Source organism: Podarcis erhardii (genome assembly GCF_964252035.2).
Source record: "Podarcis erhardii genome assembly, chromosome: 13".
NCBI lineage: Eukaryota > Metazoa > Chordata > Lepidosauria > Squamata > Lacertidae > Podarcis > Podarcis erhardii.
Genome location: NC_138502.1, coordinates 20,602,679 through 20,624,869, shown reverse-complemented (window position 1 = coordinate 20,624,869; position 22,191 = coordinate 20,602,679). Strand labels below are relative to the sequence as shown.

The following is a 22,191-nucleotide window of genomic DNA, read 5'->3' as shown; positions in this document are numbered from 1 at the left end:
GATCTAATACTTTATGAAGTGAAATACATTGCTGGAGTTGGTCATTTGTTTGTTGTCTTGAAAATAACACAATATCTAACAGTCTAAGAGAATGTCATTTTTCACACATGACTTTTCCATTTTGGCTTTATCCCTCTTAAATAAATCATGACACAATGTAATTTGCCATGTGTTGTTTTTTATCTGAGGTTGTAATCACCTAATTTTAAGACCTGCTAAGGAACAGATTATTGTTATTATGTCTTCATATGTAAAACCACAGAATTCAAAGAGGGTGCATGTTCTTTTTCCCATGACTATGTATCATAGAGAGTCACACAGCCCAATCAAGAGGTTCTTTGTCACACATTCAGTGACTCCAGCATGCATAGTGAGATTCCCTTCAGTGCAATTAAGGAACCAACTAATGTGGCCCATGCAATATAGCATAACATACTTGTGGAGCGGAGTGATTGGGGAGAAAATGAGACATTTATAAAGATTAAATCCAGGGCCTGACAGTGCCTGATTGTTTTAGGCCCCCACCCCCTGAAATCTCTGTGTACACTGAACTAGACAATCAACACACACCCATACAAATACACCTCTCAGTACTACTGGAGAAATAATTTAAATTACAACATGGCGTGAAAAAGAAGATTGCAAAAAACAAACAAACCAAGTTCCACTAATTAAATATGATTCTCCACCCACCACACAAACAAACAAACAAAGAAAGAAAGAAACACAGAACCCTGATTCTTTCAACATCTGGCTTAAGACTTGTCAAATATGCCCAGCTGAAATACAGGTTCAAAATGGAGAAAAAACCTTTAGTATTTCCAGAATTTAAATCCAGTGTTCAGAGTCACATTTGAAAATGTTAAACCAGGATGAAATGCAGTTAGTGTGTGTGTGTGTGTGTGTGTGTGTGTGTGTGTGTGTGTATAAAGCAGATAGAAACTTTTGATAACTCCAGAATATGAAAACATATTTTACATACAGGAAGTTGACAGGTTAAGGAAATATTCACCATATTTTGTACTGATAAGTAAGAAACTGCCAGCAAAAATCCTCATTGACCATGCACAAATATAAAAATAAAGCCCTAATTTCTACCCAACTTAATAATCATCCTTTGCATTTGAAGAACAATGTTTGGTTTAACTGGTTTGCTTGTCTTGCCTAGAAGTTCTTGAAATGTCTCTCACATCAGAGAAAGCAGTAATTCTAATAAAAAAATTCCAACAATAAATAAAAATAATGATCTCCCCCCCCTCACCCCCCTTTGAAAAAGGAGATAATGAAAGCCAGCTTGTTTGGTACAGCTAATGGGGATGCTTCACTGGGGAATAAAGACCACACCTCAGAAAGGTCAGTGAGAAGCCTGATGGCATCCTTCTGTTTCATAATCTTGCTGGTTAGGAAACACATTCCCTGCTGTCTTTTGGTTATACGAGAATCAGTAGACACAGCAAGAACATCAGAAGGTTGGCACTGAGAGAAGAGGCGTGGGAAGGTAAGTGGACTCCGGGATGCTTTTGCCCACTGGTGTCTGACCTCCAGTAATGTATGTCACGCCATTCGCGTAGTCCATGGCTATTAGGGTCTTTGACAAATTGGATGCCTGGGATATGGCTGTGGATCCACTTTTGGTAGTACGTGAGCCGACTATACACACCAGGGCGGTTCTCAATGGCACATCCTTCACCCCAGCTCACAATGCCAGCCAAGACCCATGACTGGCCAACTGGGCATACCATGGGGCCTCCAGAATCACCCTGTGAAGCAAAGAAACAGAAATGAACATTTAATGCACATTCATGATGATTTGCACCCATGATGCTGTTGGGGCTGTCACACACAATCCTACTATCAGTACTGTTTGTGCGTGCAGAAGATTTGGAACAGTCACCTACCATTTCCAGTGAGTGCATATCCCTTGACTTTCAGCTGAAATCCCATAACTTTTTATACCACAAATGTTCTGGTTTATTTCCATTCTATTTTTTGCACTGCAGAATGAACTAAGACTGCATTTAGACAGCAATTTATTTTGTGTCCCCAATGTTTTCTTACCCAATGAATGCTGCATTTTATGTGCTTTTCACGTGACATAAAAAGCACATGAAAGCTAGCAGGAGTTCCGTACTTATTCCTATATTGATTGGTTCCAGAACAAAAATACTTGCAACTGTGTAAACCCTGAAAAGTGCAGGAGTTTTGTGGTGTTTGTGTGGTTCACAGCATGTGATGAAACTTGAGGCAGTGTTCCAGCATACAGTTATTTACCCCACCCGACCCCACCCCCCGTTTTCATGAGGCAATCTTAGGGGAACAGAAGCACACATGCAAATAAAAAGTTGCAACATTTCCATTGACATCTGCTGTTGTGTCACACCATGCCCACTGTTGTAATTGAAATTTAGCATGCCATGACAGTTGTTATATTTTTTTGAGGGGGAGGGGGACTGGTCAATCTGAATTATATCCGTGGGGTCCCTTCCAGGCCTCTGATCCTGTGTCTGTGAGGTTAGAAACTGAAATAAAAAACCTGGTGAACTGCTCGAACCAGTTGCTTTGCCTTGGCTGGCTTCATCGGCATCTCAAAGAGTAAGATAAGATGATGTCATAATGAGAAATAAAAAATGCTTGGGGGGGGGGAATAAGCATTTCTACACCCCACCCCTGACCTGGTTTGATACCACTTCATCCTAGGAAGGAGAACAATAGGCCAGGGTGCATTTTGTCTGATGCTGGAAGCTGAAGGAGTAGAGAATTGAGTTGGGGAAATGAAAAATTAACAGAACCAAAACTGAAACACCATCTCTATTCTTGCAGCTATTCTTGTAGCTAACAGCAGCTATGGGGGCCATCAAATTTTAATTGAAACCACAGTGGGAAGGGAGAGCTAATCACTCCTGCATTCTGTGATTCCTCCCCTCTGTAGTTTTTATTTGATTTTTTTTTTAAAAAAACCCAAAAACATTAAATGCAATCCCGCCTTCCTGCCATATCTAGTTTGGCCTTCAAACTACTTTCAACTCTCCTAAGACATACACACAAATATCCATCTGTGCTAGCAGCAGAAGTTGCCAAGCAATAATAGAGGATCAGGAGGAGTATTTACACATTTTTAGAAGTGAATGAACAGATAAGCACTCTCACCTTGCATGCATCTTTCCTGCCCTCTGCAAAGCCAGCACAGATCATATCATCCTTGATCACCCGTGGGATCGGGCCATCAGCTATGTTGGTGCGGTAGAGGGCACTGCATGTCTTGGAGTCAATAATGGGCACCTGCAACTTCTGCAGGGTTTGTGGGGATGGAAGGTCGACTGTAATGACAACAACATACACAGCTGAAGCACTCCCCCCCCCTTAAATGCACTTTTGGGGAGGGAGTGTGTGTCCTCACATACATACAGTGACATGCATTGAGCTTCTCTGTCCCATCATTTCTCATATTTACCAATCTATTCTCTTCATTTATTTATCACATTAATATCCTACCTCCCTCCAAATAGCCTAGTGTTGTGTACATGGTTCTCCCCTTACTCATTTTATCCTCACTAACAACCTTATGTAGTTGGTTAGACACTGGCGGAGGAACAGGAGTGTGGAGGTAGCAGACCACCCCTGGGACCACTATTCCAGTAGGATGCCATCACGGCGGCCCCCCCCCCGGACACGCACCGCACCCCCGTGTGCCGGGCACCATGCTTCCAGAACGCGTGCCACACCCCTGGGGGTGCCAGCCGCACCCCTGCCTGCTGTCCATCCCCATGTAGCTTCGCCACTGGGTTAGACTGGCAGAAAGTGATTGTCCCACTGTCACCCAGTATGTTTTGTGGCTGAGTGGGGATTTGAACTTGAATATGTCAGGCCCTAGTACAACACTCAAATCACTATACCAAACAGGGTCTCTTAGCCACTCCTCCTTTTCTTTCTCCCTCCTACTGTCACTGGCGGAGGAAGGGGGTGCGAGGGGTGCAGTCTGCTCTGGATGTCATCCCCGAGGGGGGGGGTGACATCGCCACGCCACCCCTCCCACCTTTGCTTTCCTTGGTATAGGGTATTCATATTCAATTTTAGATTTTAATTTAATATAAAGCAATTTTACTGGGTACCCTGATTTCTATTGTGAAGTTATTACTATATCTTTTTCCTCCACACAAGTTCCTGCCCCTGTCTCCTCCTCCTCCTCCTCCTCCTCCTCCCCCCCCTCTCTCTCACACACACACACATACACACACACGAACAAACCTGAATGACGCAGGTTGCCCCAGCCGGTGACCCAGCAAACTTTGCCTGGAGGAAACTTCACAGAAGCATCAGGCAGGCAAATGGGTAGGATAAATTCTGAATAGTGGACCTTCCTGGCCAACTGCACAAGAGCGATGTCCCCGCTGCTGGTCTGTCCTGCGTAAGTTGGGTTTACAATGACCTTCTTCACTCCCAAGCAGCATGACTGGGGGCCAGGATTGGATAGCTGGTTGGCCCCTAGGAGGACCTGGTACTGGGAGAGATCCCTGAACCTGGAAACATGACAGAAAGAGTGGGGATAGGTGAATGAATGGGATTTGGAGCTGGATTTTGGAGCAAAATTTTGCTGGAGAACTGCACTGCAAAATCTGGATCAGTGCACATTTTGAATGATGGCTCTGTGTCAGTTTGCATCTTGTTTCAGAAAGTGTGAGTTTGATAGTTGACCCTGTGGGTGGAGTGGGGGATGAGTGGGAGAAAAGCAAGCCAGAGCAAGCTGTGGTAACTTCTTTGCGTGTCCTTTCCTTCTCAAAAGGCCAGATTGCCATACATCCGGAATTTCCCAGATATACCCGGAATACTGTAGTCAGAAGCAGTGTCCTATCAGAAATCAGCTAAATGTCTGAAAAAATCCGGACATATTGCAACACGTGTCAGCAATGTTGGTTTCTGATTTGCACACCCGCCCCCCCCCCCCCCAAATGCTCAACAACCTTTGTGTCCAGATTTTCACTTTTTGAAATATGGCAACTCTGCCAGATCAAGTATTCTGGGATGCGGGATCCAAAGGCACCAGTAACCCAGGTTTGCCATCCCACCCTGTATACTCACTGATAGAAACAGTGTGCTGCGGTTATCACCCACTCGTCGGAGATGAGGGACCCTCCACACACATGCCTTTTGTTCAGCTGTAAGCTGATCTGCCAGGGGAACTCCCCTGGCACTGTGTCCTGTCCCTTCACAATCCGGTTGAGGCTGACATGAGGCCGCCCACAGGCTGCAAGAAAGGACAAAGATTCATTCAAACTGCCATGAGGTTAGCATGCAGAGGAGACACTGAGATCATATGGATTCTAATTGATAATATAGTGGAGACAGGTTTGACGCAACCTTAACAGCACATTCACATAATCATATGGGCACCTTCATCATTACAGTATCGCTGGTGAGAAAAAAGCAAGCCAACAGCAGTGACTCTTATATAGGTGCAATGGGCAGAATCTCATTAAGGCGGGGGAATTCCGTCTCTCATAGGAGCCAACTCCTAGGGGCCAGGTTCCCTTCAGCACCCCAATAAAATATTTGAGGGGCTAGGGCCCCCAAAGTTGATTTCAATTGCCATTCAAATAATGTGCATGCACCGCATCATGTGATTAATTGTGCAGGGCAGGGCTTATCTGCCTCCTATATTTATTCTAGTTGGCACCCCTGCAGTGTCTCTGCATCAAAAGGTAATCTGTGCTTCACTTGCCCCAAGGCAGAAACGAGAAAAAAATTACTCAGTGCTAGCAAAACAGCTCCTTAGAAGACTTCTCTGTGGATGAACAATCTGGGCTCACGACATGCAAAAAAATATTTAAATTACTTATTCCATGCCTCACATATATGCTCCAATACACAGCTGGGCAATTACTAGACAAAGTAATTGCTAATCCAAATATTTTCAAATGAAAAAACTGAATTTGGAGGGGAAACACAAACCCTGCATAAAAGCCTTCAACCCCTGAAATCTCAAACCGTTTAGAGATTGGGGTGACATGCATCAATACATTTGAAACAGAAGGAAGAGAAATGCAGAAAATGTACACTCACCACTGGTAGCCTGAACTTCTTGCAGACCTGCAACATGACAGGACAGCAGTGAGAGGGTGCCAAGAAATTTGATGAGATTCACTGGATCTAAGACTCATTGGCGTAGCTGCACTGTATCTCCAAACAGCAGCTCTACTTTATTCCAAGCCAATGCTCTTGAGACAGGAAGCATCCTTGAAAAAGACAACATACATTCCCTCCAGGACGTCCCAACGCCAACACAACAATATGTACAACTCTATGGACCATCAGTAGTCATCATCATTCCCTTTCCCAGTGAATGTGCCAGATAAAAGCTCTCTAGGTATGTTTTGATCTCTTGATGTCCTGACATCAGTCTTGACAAATGAGCAGGTTGCATTAATGTATCAAATTTGCAGATGAATCAGAATTGGGAGGGAGTGCAAACATTTTAGAGGATGGGATTAATTCTTTTTTAATGATCTTAGTAAAATGGTAGACATCAACAAAAACTGGTTCTACCAGAATCAAACCAAAACAAGCAGCTCATTCAGCTGAAATCCCGAATGAAAAGTTTCTCCTGTTGTATACATATTCCTGTCTCCTGGGTGGGACTGGAAAATCCCTTCTCTTTTCTTTCTCAGAAATTACAGCACACAGACACATATTCTGTTTGGCCTTTAACTGGGAAGTGGGCAGCAATTATACAGGATTATGAGGCAGGTCAACAGGGTGGTTGTATGTGGATTGTTGGCTCTAGCTGGGCTTGAGGTGGGGCAGCTAAGCCGACTGCAAGTCTAGCCCATATCTTCATCCCAACAGCCCACATACATCCATGTCTCCAGTTGCAATTGGGAAACAATAGACTGGTATGCTTCATAATTCCTCACTGTCTGGGACATCTATGCTACCTTGTCCATCTTGATCATACCAGCCTCTCCTTCTGTACTGTGGCATCACAATTTCCGTTCCAGTCAAGAACCTGTGCTCCCAAAGTAACCTCTCTCTCGAACACTAATTTAGCAAAGCCGTAATTTACTTTCCCCCACCTACCTGGCAACACCCTGAAACCCAATTATAACATCATCAAAATCAACTAAAGAAACTATTATGATGTCTCTTTCATCTCAATTAATGGCTCTTCCTTGCAGACACATGTCTGGTGCAGGATCGTTAAGATGGTATCTCTCTGCTTGTTAGTATTTTTTTCTTTTTTTAAATATAGTTTTATTAAAGGTTTCTTAGTTTACAAAAATACACGTGTTGTCTCTTTTTTCAAGTTGTGTTTTCTGCAGATCAGTTTCATTTGTTGTGAGACATTAGTGTGACATACAGTGTTAGGTTAGGGAAAGGGGGAACGGTAAGTGGGGTGGGGTCAGGTGGTTATTCTTCTATTCTTCTACTTAGTGTATGTGTGGGGTTTTGTGTCAGCGTTACTTGTATGGGTTCTCTTACTATTCGCTTGTTGTATTTCCTTGCTGGTGAGAGAGGTTGGGGTGGCTTAGGGTGTGGTTGGTTGTCTTTGGTTGGCTGTAGTGAGATTTGGCTTTTGTGTGTGAGCGGGGTGTGTGTGTATTTTTGAATCAAGTTAGCCAGATTGATTCGTATGCTGTTGGCGGATTGTTGTTGTTGTTTTGTTGGGATGGGCATGTGATAAAGAAGAACTATACCGGGGTGAAGGCATCTTCTTCTATTTGTCTCCATGTCAGTTTCAGTTTATTAGTTAGTTTTTTCTGATAAAGCTGTTTCCCATACTATTTTATACCATTGGTCCATGCTTACTCCTGACAGGTCTCTCCAGTGTCTGACTTTAAAAAGGAGGAGAAGCAACAAAAACTAAGCCACAAATTTTCCCTCAGGTCTTGAGTTCCTCTGAAGTCAGAGGCAGAGAGAATTTGTTAAGTCTCACAACTTTATTCAGGTAGATAAGCCAGCCCTAGGAGCTGCCTTATGCACTGGGTCTAGAACTTCTCTCTACTCAGAAAAATTGCATTATTAAGCCAAGGAACAAACATGCCTTGGTTTTCAATCAGTGGATTTCAAGCAGCTGCAGAATAAATGAATGCAGCATACAACAGGTAGAAGAGAGACTTGAGCAACAGTGTAATAATGGATGAGGAAGCATTGGCATTGATGCTTGGCACCACAAGTCACTGGTAGATTAGAATGCATGCTTTGCATGCAAAAGAGCCTTGTTCACATTGTTGGATCTCCAAGTAGGGTCAGGAAAGTCTTCATCTGAAAACTTAAGAGAGCTACTGGCAGGCAGTGTAGACCTAAAGCAGGGAACATTTAATGATTCAAACGTAGCCAACCCTTTCAGGTCAGCATTCCAGCAGCAGACTGGGTCAAAGGTGAAAGTGGGTGAGGAAATGTGAGTATGGCCAAAAATGTTTCATTTCACCTTGTTTGAAATGAAATCAATTGAAATTATGGTGGGATAAAGTTAAAATCTACTTTATATTTTGGAAAGTTGATTGCTCATTATAAGTCATAAGATATAGTAGGCAAAATTTGTATACTGGTTCTTGAGATCAAGGAGCAGATTTTCATACATGTTTGGCTACAAGTGGACACCATTTTGAATGAAAGAGTGGTGAGGACCTTTCAAAACAGCATTGATTTTAACCATTGATCTGAAAACTGCAGTAATTTTTTTTGGGTTTCTTAGAACTTCCAAGCATGGATGGTTTATAATGGTTTCATCTCTCCACCACCCTCACTAAACTTTAGATTGTGGGCCTGCACCAAGCAATGCTGGGTATGAGGCTGCCAGTATGAGAGCCAGTGTGGTGTAGTGGTTAAGAGCGGTAGTCTCGTAATCTGGAGAACCGGGTTCGAGTCTCCGCTCCTCCACATGCAGCTGCTGGGTGACCTTGGGCCAGTCACACTCCTTTGAAGTCTCTCAGCCCCACTCACCTCACAGAGTGTTTGTTGTGGGGGAGGAAGGGAAAGGAGAATGTTAGCCGCTTTGAGACTCCTTAAAGGGAGTGAAAGGCGGGATATCAAATCCAAACTCTTCTTCTTCAGTAATGACCGCTCCCCACTTAAAACGGGGGGCGCCCTTTGTGTGGACGCGTGCAGCCCTGGATCTGGAGTGGCCCCATCAGCATAGGCTTTGCCTTCCCTCAGGTGGGATACCTGGAGGTCCCCGCCTACCCCAGCGAGTTGTCCAATCCCACCTGGGGGAAGTGTTGCCAGGGAAACCAGGCCAGGTAAGGGGAGGGATTACCTGCCCACACAATAGAGGGTGGATCTTAATTGTTAAAAAAAGAAGGGCAATGCTGCTGCCATAGACAATACTGAGATGGAGCAATGGTTTCATCTGATATAATGGTAATTCCCATGCCCCCTAACTTGGTATGAGAAAATTGGAGGAGGAATAATAATAATAATAATAATAATAATAATAATAATAATAATAATATACCCTGCCCATCTGGCTGGGTTTTCTCTGCCACTATTAACAAGTGTATCCTTATTTTGATCTGGAGGGTGTGCTGCAGTTATTCAGAGGCACATCAGACATGTTCAGAGATGTTTTCCGATTGCCTCACATGCTACAAGATTCAGCCATTGACTTGAAAACCTCCAGAGGAAATGGCAACTGATTTGCAGTGATGTAAAGGAAAAGGGTTAACCCCAGCAATACCAAGCAGCATAATGAGCCACAGAATGAGGTGGCTGGGCCTGCTCAAGCAGCAAATGAGATGGGAATCAAGTGGTCAAGTGCTGGGGGCTGAGGTGGTAGAATGGGCTGTAGCACTTCAGACTACAGGTGGGTGGGAATCACATTTTTGAATATTTCCCTGTGTTAAAAATGAAGCCAAGCTCAGCAGGAAGAGGGATAGAGTAGAATCTTTGACCTCAGTGCATGACTTTTCAACTTACAGGGGGTTGTGACAAGGAGCAGTGTTAAATAAAATGGAGCCCTCACCTGCAGTGTGAAGTAGTGTCATCTATTCTACCACCTCATTCTGCTGTATGTGTAGGCCAGGCCAAAGATCTAGACCCAACTAGGCCCAGTTTCACAACGTTGGTTCACCTATCCCAGAAGATGGGTGCAGTAGTGGTTAGAATGTAAGGTAGATCCAGGTTCATATCTTTGCTCAGGCATGAAGTTCACAGTGTAACCTTGGGCTCTGGAAATCTGTGAACTTAATCTACTTTGCAAGGTTGATGGGAGAACCAAAAAGAAAAAAGTTGAGCTGAAGAAGAACTATGGAAAAAGAGTGGGAACTGGATAAAAATTAAGTTTCTCTACAGTTGAAAGGATAGGAGAATGTCTAAATGCTTTACTTATAATAACAACCAGCTGCAGTTAAGCTATAAGGCAGCACAAAGCAGGTAAGGCAACTATAAGATCGCTGATTAGAATCTCTACAAAACCACAACCACACAGGAATAATCAACAGAGATCAAAGGGTGAAGCAGGAGGGAAAAAAGAGAACTTGGAGGCAGTCAGCAAAAAAGCCAAGCAAAGCCATCATAAGACATAAAGGGAGGCAGAATGATTTAATGTCTGTAAGGGGAAGATGGAATGTTTCTGAAAATATGTCCTGGAGGAGTGTTAAGAAACCGATTAGAGGGAACACTGGCTGACCTGATGCCAATGAAGGACACAAGAACTTGTAAAATTAATAGACCATCAAGCAAATGTTAGAACAATCCAGGGAGGTAGGGAGGTTTACTAAGATATATATTCTCCTGATGGAGACACAAGGGAAAGTTATTTGCAGCTGAAAATAGATGTTGGTAGGATTTGTGAGTCCACTCATGAGAGGTCTGTGGAGAACTGGAGTAAAAGCAAACTAATAAATGCTTGGCATAACTCTTCCCTCAGGCAGAAAGACAAATTCTCTTTACTGTGATTTCAAAATTGGAGCCATCTGGTTGAGATTTCTAAGGATGAGGTAATGTGGATTTCAAGACACAGCTGGTTGAAATTTGTATACAATGTTCACGGGGAACATTCAGAACTGATGCTGATGTTTAGAAGCAACCCCCACACTGGATTATATACTACAGTTGGGGTAAAGGCTGTTACAAACAATCAAGACATACCTCCGAAGGAAATTGCCTTGTACTGACTGAGTCGGGCCATCTAGCTCATTCAGTACTGTTTACACAGACTGGCAGCAGCTTGCGAGGATGCCAGACTGGGATTTTTCTTGGCCCTTCCTAGGGTGTTTCTGCACTTAACATTTATAGCAGTATAGTTGCTGTTCGATCAGACATTTTAAATAATAACAACTTGTAGCTGCTCATCTGCCCTTTTGGTCACGTGTCACTGTTGTTATGAGTTCTGGGTTCTCCTTTCCACAGTAATGGCAGGTTCTGCCCAAACTGAGAAAAATTCAGTGGCCGTAGTGATACCTCTTGGCATCTCCATGTTCCTCCAGCCAGTAAATATTGGGATTATGAGTATGAGTATATTTTATTTTTATGTACTCAATAATTCTAATCTTGTGGGATTAGAAGAGGAGCTATGTGTCTGCCTGAGCTATGGTGAACCTGGTGAATGTGATGAGGCTTTGCCTGCAGCTAATGATTGCTGTCATGAGCAGTACTTTGCTTCAGTACCATTGTCTCTGTCTGCCATGTCCGTCCTCTGAACTAAACTCTCAGATTGACAGTTCACACCAGAGAAAGGGAAGTGGCATCTCTAAAACCATGCCCATCAACCCCTACCCTCAACAAAGAAACCAGAATGATACTTTTAGACATGCCCAGCTAATGAAAATATTCAGGATCCATTCTGGTTTGTTCACAAATGTCAGATTTTTTTGGGGTGGTAGAAGCGTTTCCTTGAGTACATTAATTTGGAAAACTAGTTGAATAATGATGGGTACAATAGGTCAGTGCCCAACCAGGGACAGCTGTGTGCAGGATTCCTCCTGCATTGCAGGAGGTTGGACTAGATGACCATCAGGTCCCTTCCAACTCTGCAATTCTATTATTCTATGTCGTTTGGCAGCATGCCAAAAATTGAAGAAGAAGAAGAAGAAGAAGAAGAAGAAGAAGAAGAAGAAGAAGAAGAAACAGCATCTATACCACTATAAAGAGTAAATGCAGAAAGAACCAGAGTATAGGCAGGGACTGAATTTAGTGCTTTTTGCTTGAAAAACTTGTGCTTTGCCACTGAGCTATAGTCCTCATGTGCTGGCGACACTATTTGTATAGTATTGGTTTCAAAGGGATGTGTTTTTAATATAGTAAACCTAGTGCATGCAAGACCTGCTGGAAGAATTCCAGTTCTGTTTCCCAGTCCTGAGCAGAGGAATTTCATGGAAATTCTGCGGTAAATCTGGGCTGGCAGCTAAACCTCTGGCACGTTCACTCAATATCATCAGAGATTAGCTTTACATAAGTGTCCCAGATGCTTTGGTGAAGGCTGCTAACTCATTACAGAAACCTTGGGTGATTAATTGTGCGGTCTATAGTCAATGAATTAATTCATTGATTAAGCCTACATAAATTTTCACAATTGCTCTATAGAAAAAAAGGTGTTATGCTTAAGGCATCTTTGTATTTGCATATGTTTGTGTGTGTTTGATTAAAAAAATAGGTGCAGCAATGGGAATAAATAATTTCAGACAGGTTGGTAGGAGTTAGATGGTAGATCCCATAACAGGGGCATTGCTGTAAACACAGATTTGCACGTGCTCATTTATAGGAGAAAGATCTAGGGGTCGAAGTAGACCACAAGCTTAGCATGAGTTAACAGTATGATGCAGAAGCTAAAATAGCTAATGTTATTCTAGGCTGCATCAAGAGAAGTATAGGATCCCAATCAAGGGAAGTAATAGTACTGCTCTGTTCTGCCTTGGTCAGACTACACCTGGAGTACAGTGTCTAGGAATTTACAAGTTGCCAGCATTCTATGTTTCTAAGGTCCCTAAAAGCATTCAGCCGGAGGAGCAGTTTACATACATCTCTGCAATGCCATTGAATTATCTGCCCCCTCTGTGGTGGTTAAAAAAGAGGGCTAGATGGACTCTAGAGGATGCTGTTGCGGCACCAGACCAATAGCTTCCTTCCAAAACCATGGTCTATGTGAACTTAACTGTTGTACACTTCCCAAATGAGCACGAAAACACTCCAAACTGTAATGGGATTCTTGGTGGCTTTGCTCTGCCTCAACTGACAGAGGCAGTAATGCTTTTGAATGCCAGTTGCTAGAAAACCACAGGAGATGCTGTTGTACTCAAGTCCTGCTTGCAAGCTTGCAGTTAGCCACTGTGAGAACAGCATGCTGGATTAGATGGACCTGAGATGTGGTCCAGTAGATAAGAAACAGGAGCTTCAACATGCTCCTTACAGATGCAACACATTGCAAATGAGCAAAGACATGTGAGAACTCTACACATCCCAAGACAACATTTAGACCTGCCCTTATATTGAGTCAGAAAGTGGGTCCATCTACCCCAAAAAACTTACTCTAGAATTACTTTCCAGCATCTTAACTGAAAGTCTCTCTCATCCTCTGCTACCTGATCCTTTTAACTGGAGGTGCCAGGGAAGGAACTGGGGGGGGGGGTGCTTTTGCAGACAAAGCTTGGGCTCTGCCACTGAGCTATGGCTTTCTCTACTCCTTTGAATAAAGCCTCGGACTTCCCCACACCACTTCTTCAGTGCAGGTATCACTGAGGTAAGGTGGAACAATTTTCCTCAGGTGGCAGATCTGCCCCATCTCCTCCATGCCTCTGCCATTGCATCACTGACAGCCCCACTGGGACTCTGCCCTCATGCCTCCACAGCTCCATTGCACTTACTGCTGCTGGAGCAGCTTCACAGTTGTGCCAGCTGCAATAAAGAATGAATGCCTAAAGGGGAAAGTAGTCCAGATATAGGCTAATACATATGAAAAAGAAAAGCTTCAGTTGGGTCAGTCCATTGATCCATGTAGCCCAGCACTGTCTTTTCTGATTGGCAGTCTTTGCAATCACAGTTTGGTGGCAGACCACAACTCAATGACAGAGGACATTGTTTGCAAGAAGAGGGTCCCAAGTGCAATACCTGGCATCTCTATTTTAAAAAGATCAGGTAGAGGATGATAGGAAAGACCTCTGCTTATGACCCTAGAGAGCTGCTGTTAGTCAGAGTAGAAAATATTGGGCTAGATGGACAAGTAGTCTGATGCGATATGTGGTAACTTTCTGTGTCTGTTGTTTATTCCTGTCCCTGCTACCTGAGGACATTTAACAAGATGTGCCATGGATTGAAACAGGGTACCTTTAATATGGCAAACATGCCACTGAGCTATGGGCACCTCTTCCTTCCTCTGTATGCATATCTAAAAGGCTGCTAATACAAGGCAGTAAATGGATTTGTTATAAGGTTATTAGAGAATAACAGGACAAAACAATGCTAACAACCTTGAATTCAAAGTTTGAAAAGTGGGCTATTGCTGAGACTCAGACATCCTTCTTGGACTTCATTCTTCTAGATCTGTGTCCATAGCCACTAGCCCTTTCCCATTGCACTACCAAAGCAATATCACTTCTGTCCTAGAGCTAGGAGCAAAACCAAAGAGTCTTCTCATCCTTCTAAGATTCTAAAACTCACTGTTGTTTTTGGTTGTTGTTTAGTCCAATTGGTTTAGCTGTTGGAGGTAGGTAAAAATATGGTGGTTTTTCTTACCCATCAGTGCTAACAGAAGCATGAGTAGACGAGCTTCCCTGGTCGCCACAAGGCCTTGTCTTTTGATCACTTGCCACTCCAACATGGTGGGTTTTGCTAGTGCCAAAAATCAAAGAGCCAGTCAGGAAGAATCTGTAGCTTTCCAGAAAGTGGACACATAAGTGATAGGAAGCCACTGAAAGATATCCAGCCATCAGCAACGAGAGTCACCTCACTTATATAGCTGTCTGTGGCAGGTAGGTTGTGTCCTGGTCGAGAATGTTGACCAACAAGTTCAGCAGATCTTGGCACACATCTTTGCCTTCATTTCTAGCATCCATCCTGCTGGGGCCAGTTGCTGAGGTTGCCAGGAAGAAGTAAATGCAACTGAGAGACCACACCTGAACCTATCATGCCCAGCTGTCTTTTCTCCATGCTCATCCACCCTCAGCTCCATACCAGTCTCCATTATTTGTTTAGCACTTGGGGAGTGGTGACACCCCAGGTAACCTATACTGAAATCTGAGCTCCAGGAAACAACAACTTGTGAACAGTAGCACTGAAGTGTAATACAATATTTCAGTAAACATGGCAGCACTGTGATGCTCCTGATAAGGTTGCAGAAGGATAATATTGATGATACCATTGGTGTGGATGGTGCTTTACAAAATATAAGAGAACATGTCCCTGCCTCTGAAGAGCTTATAGGGGAGGAATAGAGGAAGAGGATGGAAATGGAGATAGGGGTAAATAATGTAAGGAAGTATTCAGTTATTTCAATTGCACAGACTTAGACATATTTAGAGTATATTCTTCCCACCATTTATGGGAGGTTTGAGGTTATGGGAACTGAGAAGTTATGCTAAAAGTTTTACATACAAGGTGAGAGATCTTTGAGGAGAGATACGAAGGAAGTGGAGGAGTTTGCATCATATAGGCTTTCTGGAAAATAGCTCAAAGCCTAAGGAGCAGCAAATGAGAAAGGGTGGGGTTGTAGGATGAAGTGGGATGTCTGATGATAATGGAGCTAAAGGCCATGGGCAAGTGTATATCAGATGTCTTAATTAAGTCTGCAGTTCAGTACCCATTACCTTGGAAGTGGGCATGTCTAGGATTGCACTGTTAAGTCACTTAAAGAGTTCTACTTCAGGAAGATCTCTAAGGTGGTATTACTCTTAAAAGAGGTCCAGTAAGCAACCCTGGCATTGGACATTGTTTTCATGATAGAAATCCTTTGGATAGTGGAGAAATAAAGCATGCTCTACCATATCCTCCATTCATTTTACTGTTTACTACTGACTTCCAGGATGGAGTGTGTAGGAACACTAGTAAAGATACACTGAATGAGTCAGGCAGCAAATCCACACACCAGTATAACATGAGGTCATTGGAATATTTCATGCACTTTGTCCACCAAAAGGGAATGTTTTTAGTGAATAGCACAAAATGCTTGTGCATTAGGTAGAACCATGAGGTCCAGACCTTCCATTTGATGTTTCATTTGAGGTTTCCTTTTCTACCACCAAGAATTATCTTTGTATCATCCTTGCTCTTTTTTTTAAAAAAGGGATAACATCACTTTTTGAGAGTGACACTGCTTTAAGGACATAGTAGGGATAAAAAGAGAGAGGGATGTTTCTCAAAATGCAAAGAACCTAGACACTGAACTCACTAAGAGATAAACATGAGATCAGGCCTACTGGATCAGGCCAATGGCCTGTCAGATCCAACATCCTGCTCTCATAGTGGCCAAGACTCTCCCCTCCTGCAGTTTTCAGGTATTCAAAAAGATAACTGAGATATCCTCAAATGTTCCTTCCAACAAGGACAACAACAATTTAATTGCTGTAAACAACATCAAGGAGTGGCTGTACACTTCAGAAGCTTAATAAATACCTTTTGAAATATGATAGCTTCTTCTACCAGAACAAAAGACATATTGCTAAAATGGGGTGTGGGGAATCTGATTTGAGTAACTAATTTGGCATTTTGTTAATGTGCTTTGGTAAATTGCATGTTCCAGGCTGCCTAATAGGCCTAAGACTCCAAGGCACTGAATAGGCATGAAAAGTGCATTGTCACTCCAGAGGTTATACATTAGTATATTACTTAAAACTGATGTTTCTGGTCTTTCATGTAGACATTATTTTTCCCCATCCAAGGGGATATCCTGAATTGTCTGCTTCGTCCCATTAAATTCTTCCCATTTACCTTCTGGAGTTTGATAAAGCTCCAGAATTCAATACCCAACTCAAAAAAACAGTTTTCCTGTTACTGGTTTGGCCCCACTTAGCATCACTGCTCCTGCTTTCCAATAATGAGGCACTCACTCCCTATTTAATTAGAGACTCCTCAGGTGGAAGCTTGTTGGACTTTCCAGGAACCCCTTTATTAAGCATCGGCATAGATGTTATTGGTCACCTGACCAAATGCACAACATGTTCTGTGCTTTACTCCCTCAGCCCTAATACATCTGAGATATTTCCTAGCTGAAATAGTGGTTGAGTAATGGAAGAAATGAAATATGCATGAAATATCCTACTACAAGTGGGCTTTGGCTCTCTAGCAGATTACCTAAAATGCAGATTTATGGGGAGGGAGGTGGAGCTTTTATTGAGCCATCGTCACAAAGTCTTGGCTCCCTCCAGAATATTCCACCTCTTTTTATTCCCTTAATGTTCAGACTTCGTTTTAAAATATTCTTTGGTCCTGGGTGTTCTGCACTGATCCCTTGATGTAACTTTAGATATCCTGCACACATACATACAGACACATGCCATAGAATTTCTGACTTATAGACATGGACCACACTCTGCTCTACAGCAAATATTGAATTTGGGGGTGGGGCTGGGTTCCCAAATGCAAATTCTCAAAAATACAATTTATAATGGCTTTGTCCTACCTACTTTGTATCCTGCCTTTGAGTAGGAGAGGTGAAGGAGATGTGTCTTGCTAAGGAATCTTATCAGGCCCCTGGCTTTCCTTTAAAAAAGAAAAAAAGCAACTAGTTTTAAAAGTCTTTGTATTTTGTATGAGAAGGTGTTGGCCGTGACCAAACAAAAACATTCTATAATCTATTACTGTTTCGGACCACCCATGAAGAGGTGTTGAACTATGCGGCAAGATATATTCCTCATTCCATAACCTTCCTGTGTGCTCCACCTTTTCCTGTTTGCAGTCTGTTTCCTGGTATTTTCTATTTTGTCCCTATTTTGTTTATGAGGAAAGACAGTAGCTCAGTAGTAGAACATTGCATGCAGAAGGTCTTAGTTAGTGTAGACCAGGGTTTCCCCAACTTGGGCCTCCAGCTGTTTTTGGACTACAATTCCTGGGCCATCTCTGACCACTGGTCCTATTAGCTATGGATGATGGGAGTTGTAGTCCCAAAACAGCTGGATACCCAAGTTGGGGAAACCCTGATGTCAGTGCTTTTTCTGGGTGATGCAGGGGTACATATACCTCAAAACATTTTGTGAATCTAAGTTTGGCCTCATTGAGGGACAGTATTTCAATATGAGTAGGAAAATGAGAGTACCCCTAAACATTTTTTTTTGGGGGGGGGAGCACTGCCTGGTGTAGACAATACTGAGCTAGATGGACTAATGGGGCTGATTCAATATAAGGTAGCTTCATAAGTGCTTTATTTTAAGTCTTTGAATACTTTTTATTATTTTGCTGAGTTAAGTTGCAAGAGTCCCTTGCTCAGGGTCTTAAGAACATAGGAATCTGCTGCAATTCCCAGCCGTAATTTAAGATGTCAGGAACTGAACCTGGAATCTTTTTCACACAAAACCACATGCTGTACCATCAGGTATGCTGACTCTGGAAAGCAATTGGGGGAGCCTGATGTCGCACACAACTTTCAGGAGTTGTGTAGCAGTTCATCTTCCATGACCTGCAGCTCCTCTGCCTCCTTCCGCCACCATGAGCTGTGGGCTGCTTTCCCCCTGTAGCAGGAGGAGGAGGAGGAGCCACTGTGTTCCTGGCTTGCTCAACAGCGTTGCATCTGGGCGTTGTGCATGATGTTGTGATGTCACACATGATGCCCAGACAAACATCAAGGGGATCCAGCCCCCTGCTAACCTCCACACTCCCTGAATACTGACCATTCTGCTTGGACTGATGGGAGTTGGTATCTGACAACACCAACTCCCCAACTTTGAGGGCCAAAGTTTTCCCGCCCCTACTGCATACAGATGAAACTACAAAGAACTGCAAGAAAATTGCCCTAATGAAAACCAAGGTCTGGTCTTGAACATCATTCCTTCTACACAGTCTTTCTGCTACTGAAACAGATCATCATTGCTAGTAAACAAAAATACAGATATTATTAGGTATTATGAAACCCTGGCCTAAGATTGATCTCTTTATTTGTGCTAGTATATGCTGACTGTTTTTTTGCTGTGAAATGACTCACTGAAGGTGTTACTTCACAACTGGTAAGTGCTTGAGGCATAATATTAACACATGCTGATGTATGTATCACTCCTTGTTTTTCATGTACTGAAATTGCTGCAGTAGCAAAGAGATTGAAGAAACTGCAGGGGTTATCTAACTCAGCTGCATGTCCCATTTGCTACCATATACTAAGGATAGCCAGCATGGTGCCTTACAGATGGTCTACAACACCCATCATCCCTGGCCAGCAAGACCAATGGCTGGGGATGATGGGAGTTGCAGTCCAAAACATCTGTAGGGTACTACATAGTCTACAACTACCTTATTTCATAAGATGTTAACTATGGTATATGCAATAGGATTTTGTGGTACTTCTGGACAGAAGAATGGAACACAGAACTAGTTATGGTATAATTTATTGGGTGCATTCTGACCTGCTTTTGTACTGCTCCCCTGCTGCCTACTCAGGAGAATAGAGGGAAAGCCACATCAAGGCAAGAATAGGAGTGGTGGACAGCAAATGTTCAGTAATATGCACTAGAAGGTCACTAGCCCATAGTTTGGACTTGATTTGTACCAAAGAAGCCACCACTACTTTGTACCAAAGAAGCCACCACTAAGCTAGATCCACACTGCTCAAACTGCTTTAAAGCCATTCCTTCTTCCTTGGCAACACTGTGAATTGTGGTTCTGTAAGGGAGGGTTGTCTTTGTCCATGGAGTTTTCTTGGCAGGGATACTGGAGTGGCTTGCCGGTTCCTGCTCCAGGTGGATCAAGTTTGGTCAAAACTCTCCACTATGACCTGTCCATCTTGGGTGGCCCTGCACGGCATAGCTCATAGCTTCTCTGAGTTATTCAAGCCCCTTCGCCACGGCAAGGCAGTGATCCATGAAGGGGACATCACCTTGCCAACAAAGGTCCATATAGTTAAAGCCATGGTTTTCCCAGTAGTGATGTATGGAAGTGAGAGCTGGACCATAAAGAAGGCTGATTGCCGAAGAATTGATGCTTTTGAATTATGGTGCTGGAGGAGACTCTTGAGAGTCCCATGGACTGCAAGAAGATCAAACCTATCCATTCTTATGGAAATCAGCCCTGAGTGCTCACTGGAAGGACAGATCGTGAAGCTGAGGCTCCAATACTCTGGCCACCTCATGAGAAGAGAAGACTCTCTGGAAAAGACCCTGATGTTGGGAAAGATTGAGGGCACAAGAAGAAGGGGACGACAGAGGACGAGACGGTTGGACAGTGTTCTCGAAGCTACAAACATCAGTCTGACCAAACTGCGGGAGGCAGTGGAAGACAGGAGTGCCTGGCGTGCTCTGGTCCATGGGGTCACGAAGAGTTGGACACGACTAAATGACTAAACAACAACAAGGGAGGACTGGATTATTAGGTCCAGTCGTGGCCTACTCTGGGGTTGCGGAGCTCATCTCGCTTTATTGGCCGAGGGAGCCGGCGTACAGCTTCCGGGTCATGTGGCCAGCATAACTAAGCCGCTTTCTGGCGAACCAGAGCAGCTCACGGAAACACTGTTTACCTTCCCGCCGGAGCGGTACCTATTTATCTACTTGCACTTTGATGTGCTTTCAAACTGCTAGGTTGGCAGGAGCAGGGACCGAGAAACGGGAGCTCACTTCGTCGTGGGGATTCGAACCGCTGACCTTCTGATCAGCAAGTCCTAGGCTCTGTGGTTTAACCCACAGTGCCACCCGCGTCCCTAAGGGAGGGTTAGAGATGTCTAAAAGAGAATTATCAGCCTAAATAAATCCGGATTATATAACATGAAAAACACAATTCTAGTTGTGTGGCTGTGTTGAAGAGAAACTATTCATTATCTCTGCAAAACAGATTGCCAGATTTGCACTTGCCATTGTGCAAATACAGGGATTGAAGGCAATTGAAACTCTGGGAATACCACTGCCAGTCAGTGTAGACAATACTGAGCCGGATGGATGAATGGTATAACTTGGTCCAAGACAGCTTCCTATGTTCCAGTAGCCCTCCAGATGTTGTTGAACTCCAGCACTTACCATCCCCTGTTAGGGATGAGGAAAGCTGGAATCCACAACATCTAGAAGGCTATAGGTTTTCCCATCTGTGTCATATATACATTTGCAACCACTTCCTGATTATGTGAGAACAAACAATGCTTGGTGTCCTTGCTTTGCTTGGGACGATGAGACATTCAGGGTTAAATAAACTGCTTGAGCAACACCAATGACTTCATTTCAATTACACTAAGACATGATTTGGCCCTGCTTGCCACCTCCATGATTCACCAAGGGTTTGATCTCCTCTTGAGTTCCCAGTGTGTAAGGTAAAGGCCACAAGAATCTGCACTCAGAATTCTTTCTCTTCCATCCTTCCTTGCCACTGCCAGCCTCCATGATACCTGGTGCAATTCCTTACCTCCTTTTTTGTTATTCTTGTAAGCCCAGTGGCTTGTTTGTGCACAGTTCTGAACAATGGAGCCCTTTATTTTAAATCCATAGGTGCAACTCTTTAATCACCACAAAACAATCATGCAACTAATAGGTAAACCTGTGACAACACCCACCTCCAATTGCCATGTAAGGGCACAAAATGAATTATTCAAGGACCCAATTCACCCCCACATCATTAGCATGTGAATGATGGTTAACAACAACAACAACAACAACAACAACAACAACAACAACAACAACAACAATTTATTATTTATACCCCGCCCATCTGGCTGGATTTCCCCAGCCACTCTAGGCAGCTCCCATCAGAATAAAAAAGTGATAAAATATCAATAATTAAAAGCTTCCCTAAACAGGGCTGCCTTCAGATGTCTTCTAAAAGTCAGATAGTTGTTTATTTCCTTGACATTTGATGGGAGGGCATGCCACAGGGCAGGCGCCACTACCGATAAGTCCCTCTGCCTGGTATAAAATAAAAGAATAGAAAATCCAAGAAGAATTGGATTAGGAAATGGGGCTTTAACTAGGGATGGGGGAGAAATTCAATTCAGTTTGCAGTTAAAGGTGATTCTACCTTTTTCTCATTTCTTGACTAGAACTAGAACTCAGCCATCCTTCAAAATTTGCACGTCTCTGAATTTTGCAATGCAGTTCACCAGGCAAGTAATATGTACAAAAATGCATATTGCAAAAATGCATGGAATCT

General features: G+C 43.3%; 1 protein-coding gene across 1 annotated transcript; it reads right to left on the bottom strand.

Moving 5' to 3' along the window:
• Positions 1-14,824, bottom strand: LOC309326695 (serine protease 27-like). The gene is made up of 6 exons (XM_081835571.1): positions 14,662-14,824; positions 6,058-6,084; positions 5,077-5,242; positions 4,246-4,517; positions 3,148-3,317; positions 1-1,760 (listed from the first exon to the last, which is right to left on the bottom strand). Exons 1-6 carry the CDS (start codon positions 14,744-14,746, stop codon positions 1,431-1,433), a joined length of 1,050 nt encoding a protein of 349 aa, XP_081691697.1. The 5' UTR covers positions 14,747-14,824; the 3' UTR covers positions 1-1,430.
• Positions 14,825-22,191: the final 7,367 nt, after the last annotated feature.

Coding starts and splice junctions, on each gene's coding strand:
- LOC309326695 (XM_081835571.1), bottom strand. CDS start 14,746: ATGTTGGAGTGGCAAGTGATCAAAAGACAAGGCCTTGTGGCGACCAGG. Junction 6,085..14,661: donor GCTTCTGTTAGCACTGATGG/GTAAGAAAAACC, acceptor GTCATGTTGCAG/GTCTGCAAGAAGTTCAGGCT. Junction 5,243..6,057: donor AGAAGTTCAGGCTACCAGTG/GTGAGTGTACAT, acceptor CCTTTCTTGCAG/CCTGTGGGCGGCCTCATGTC.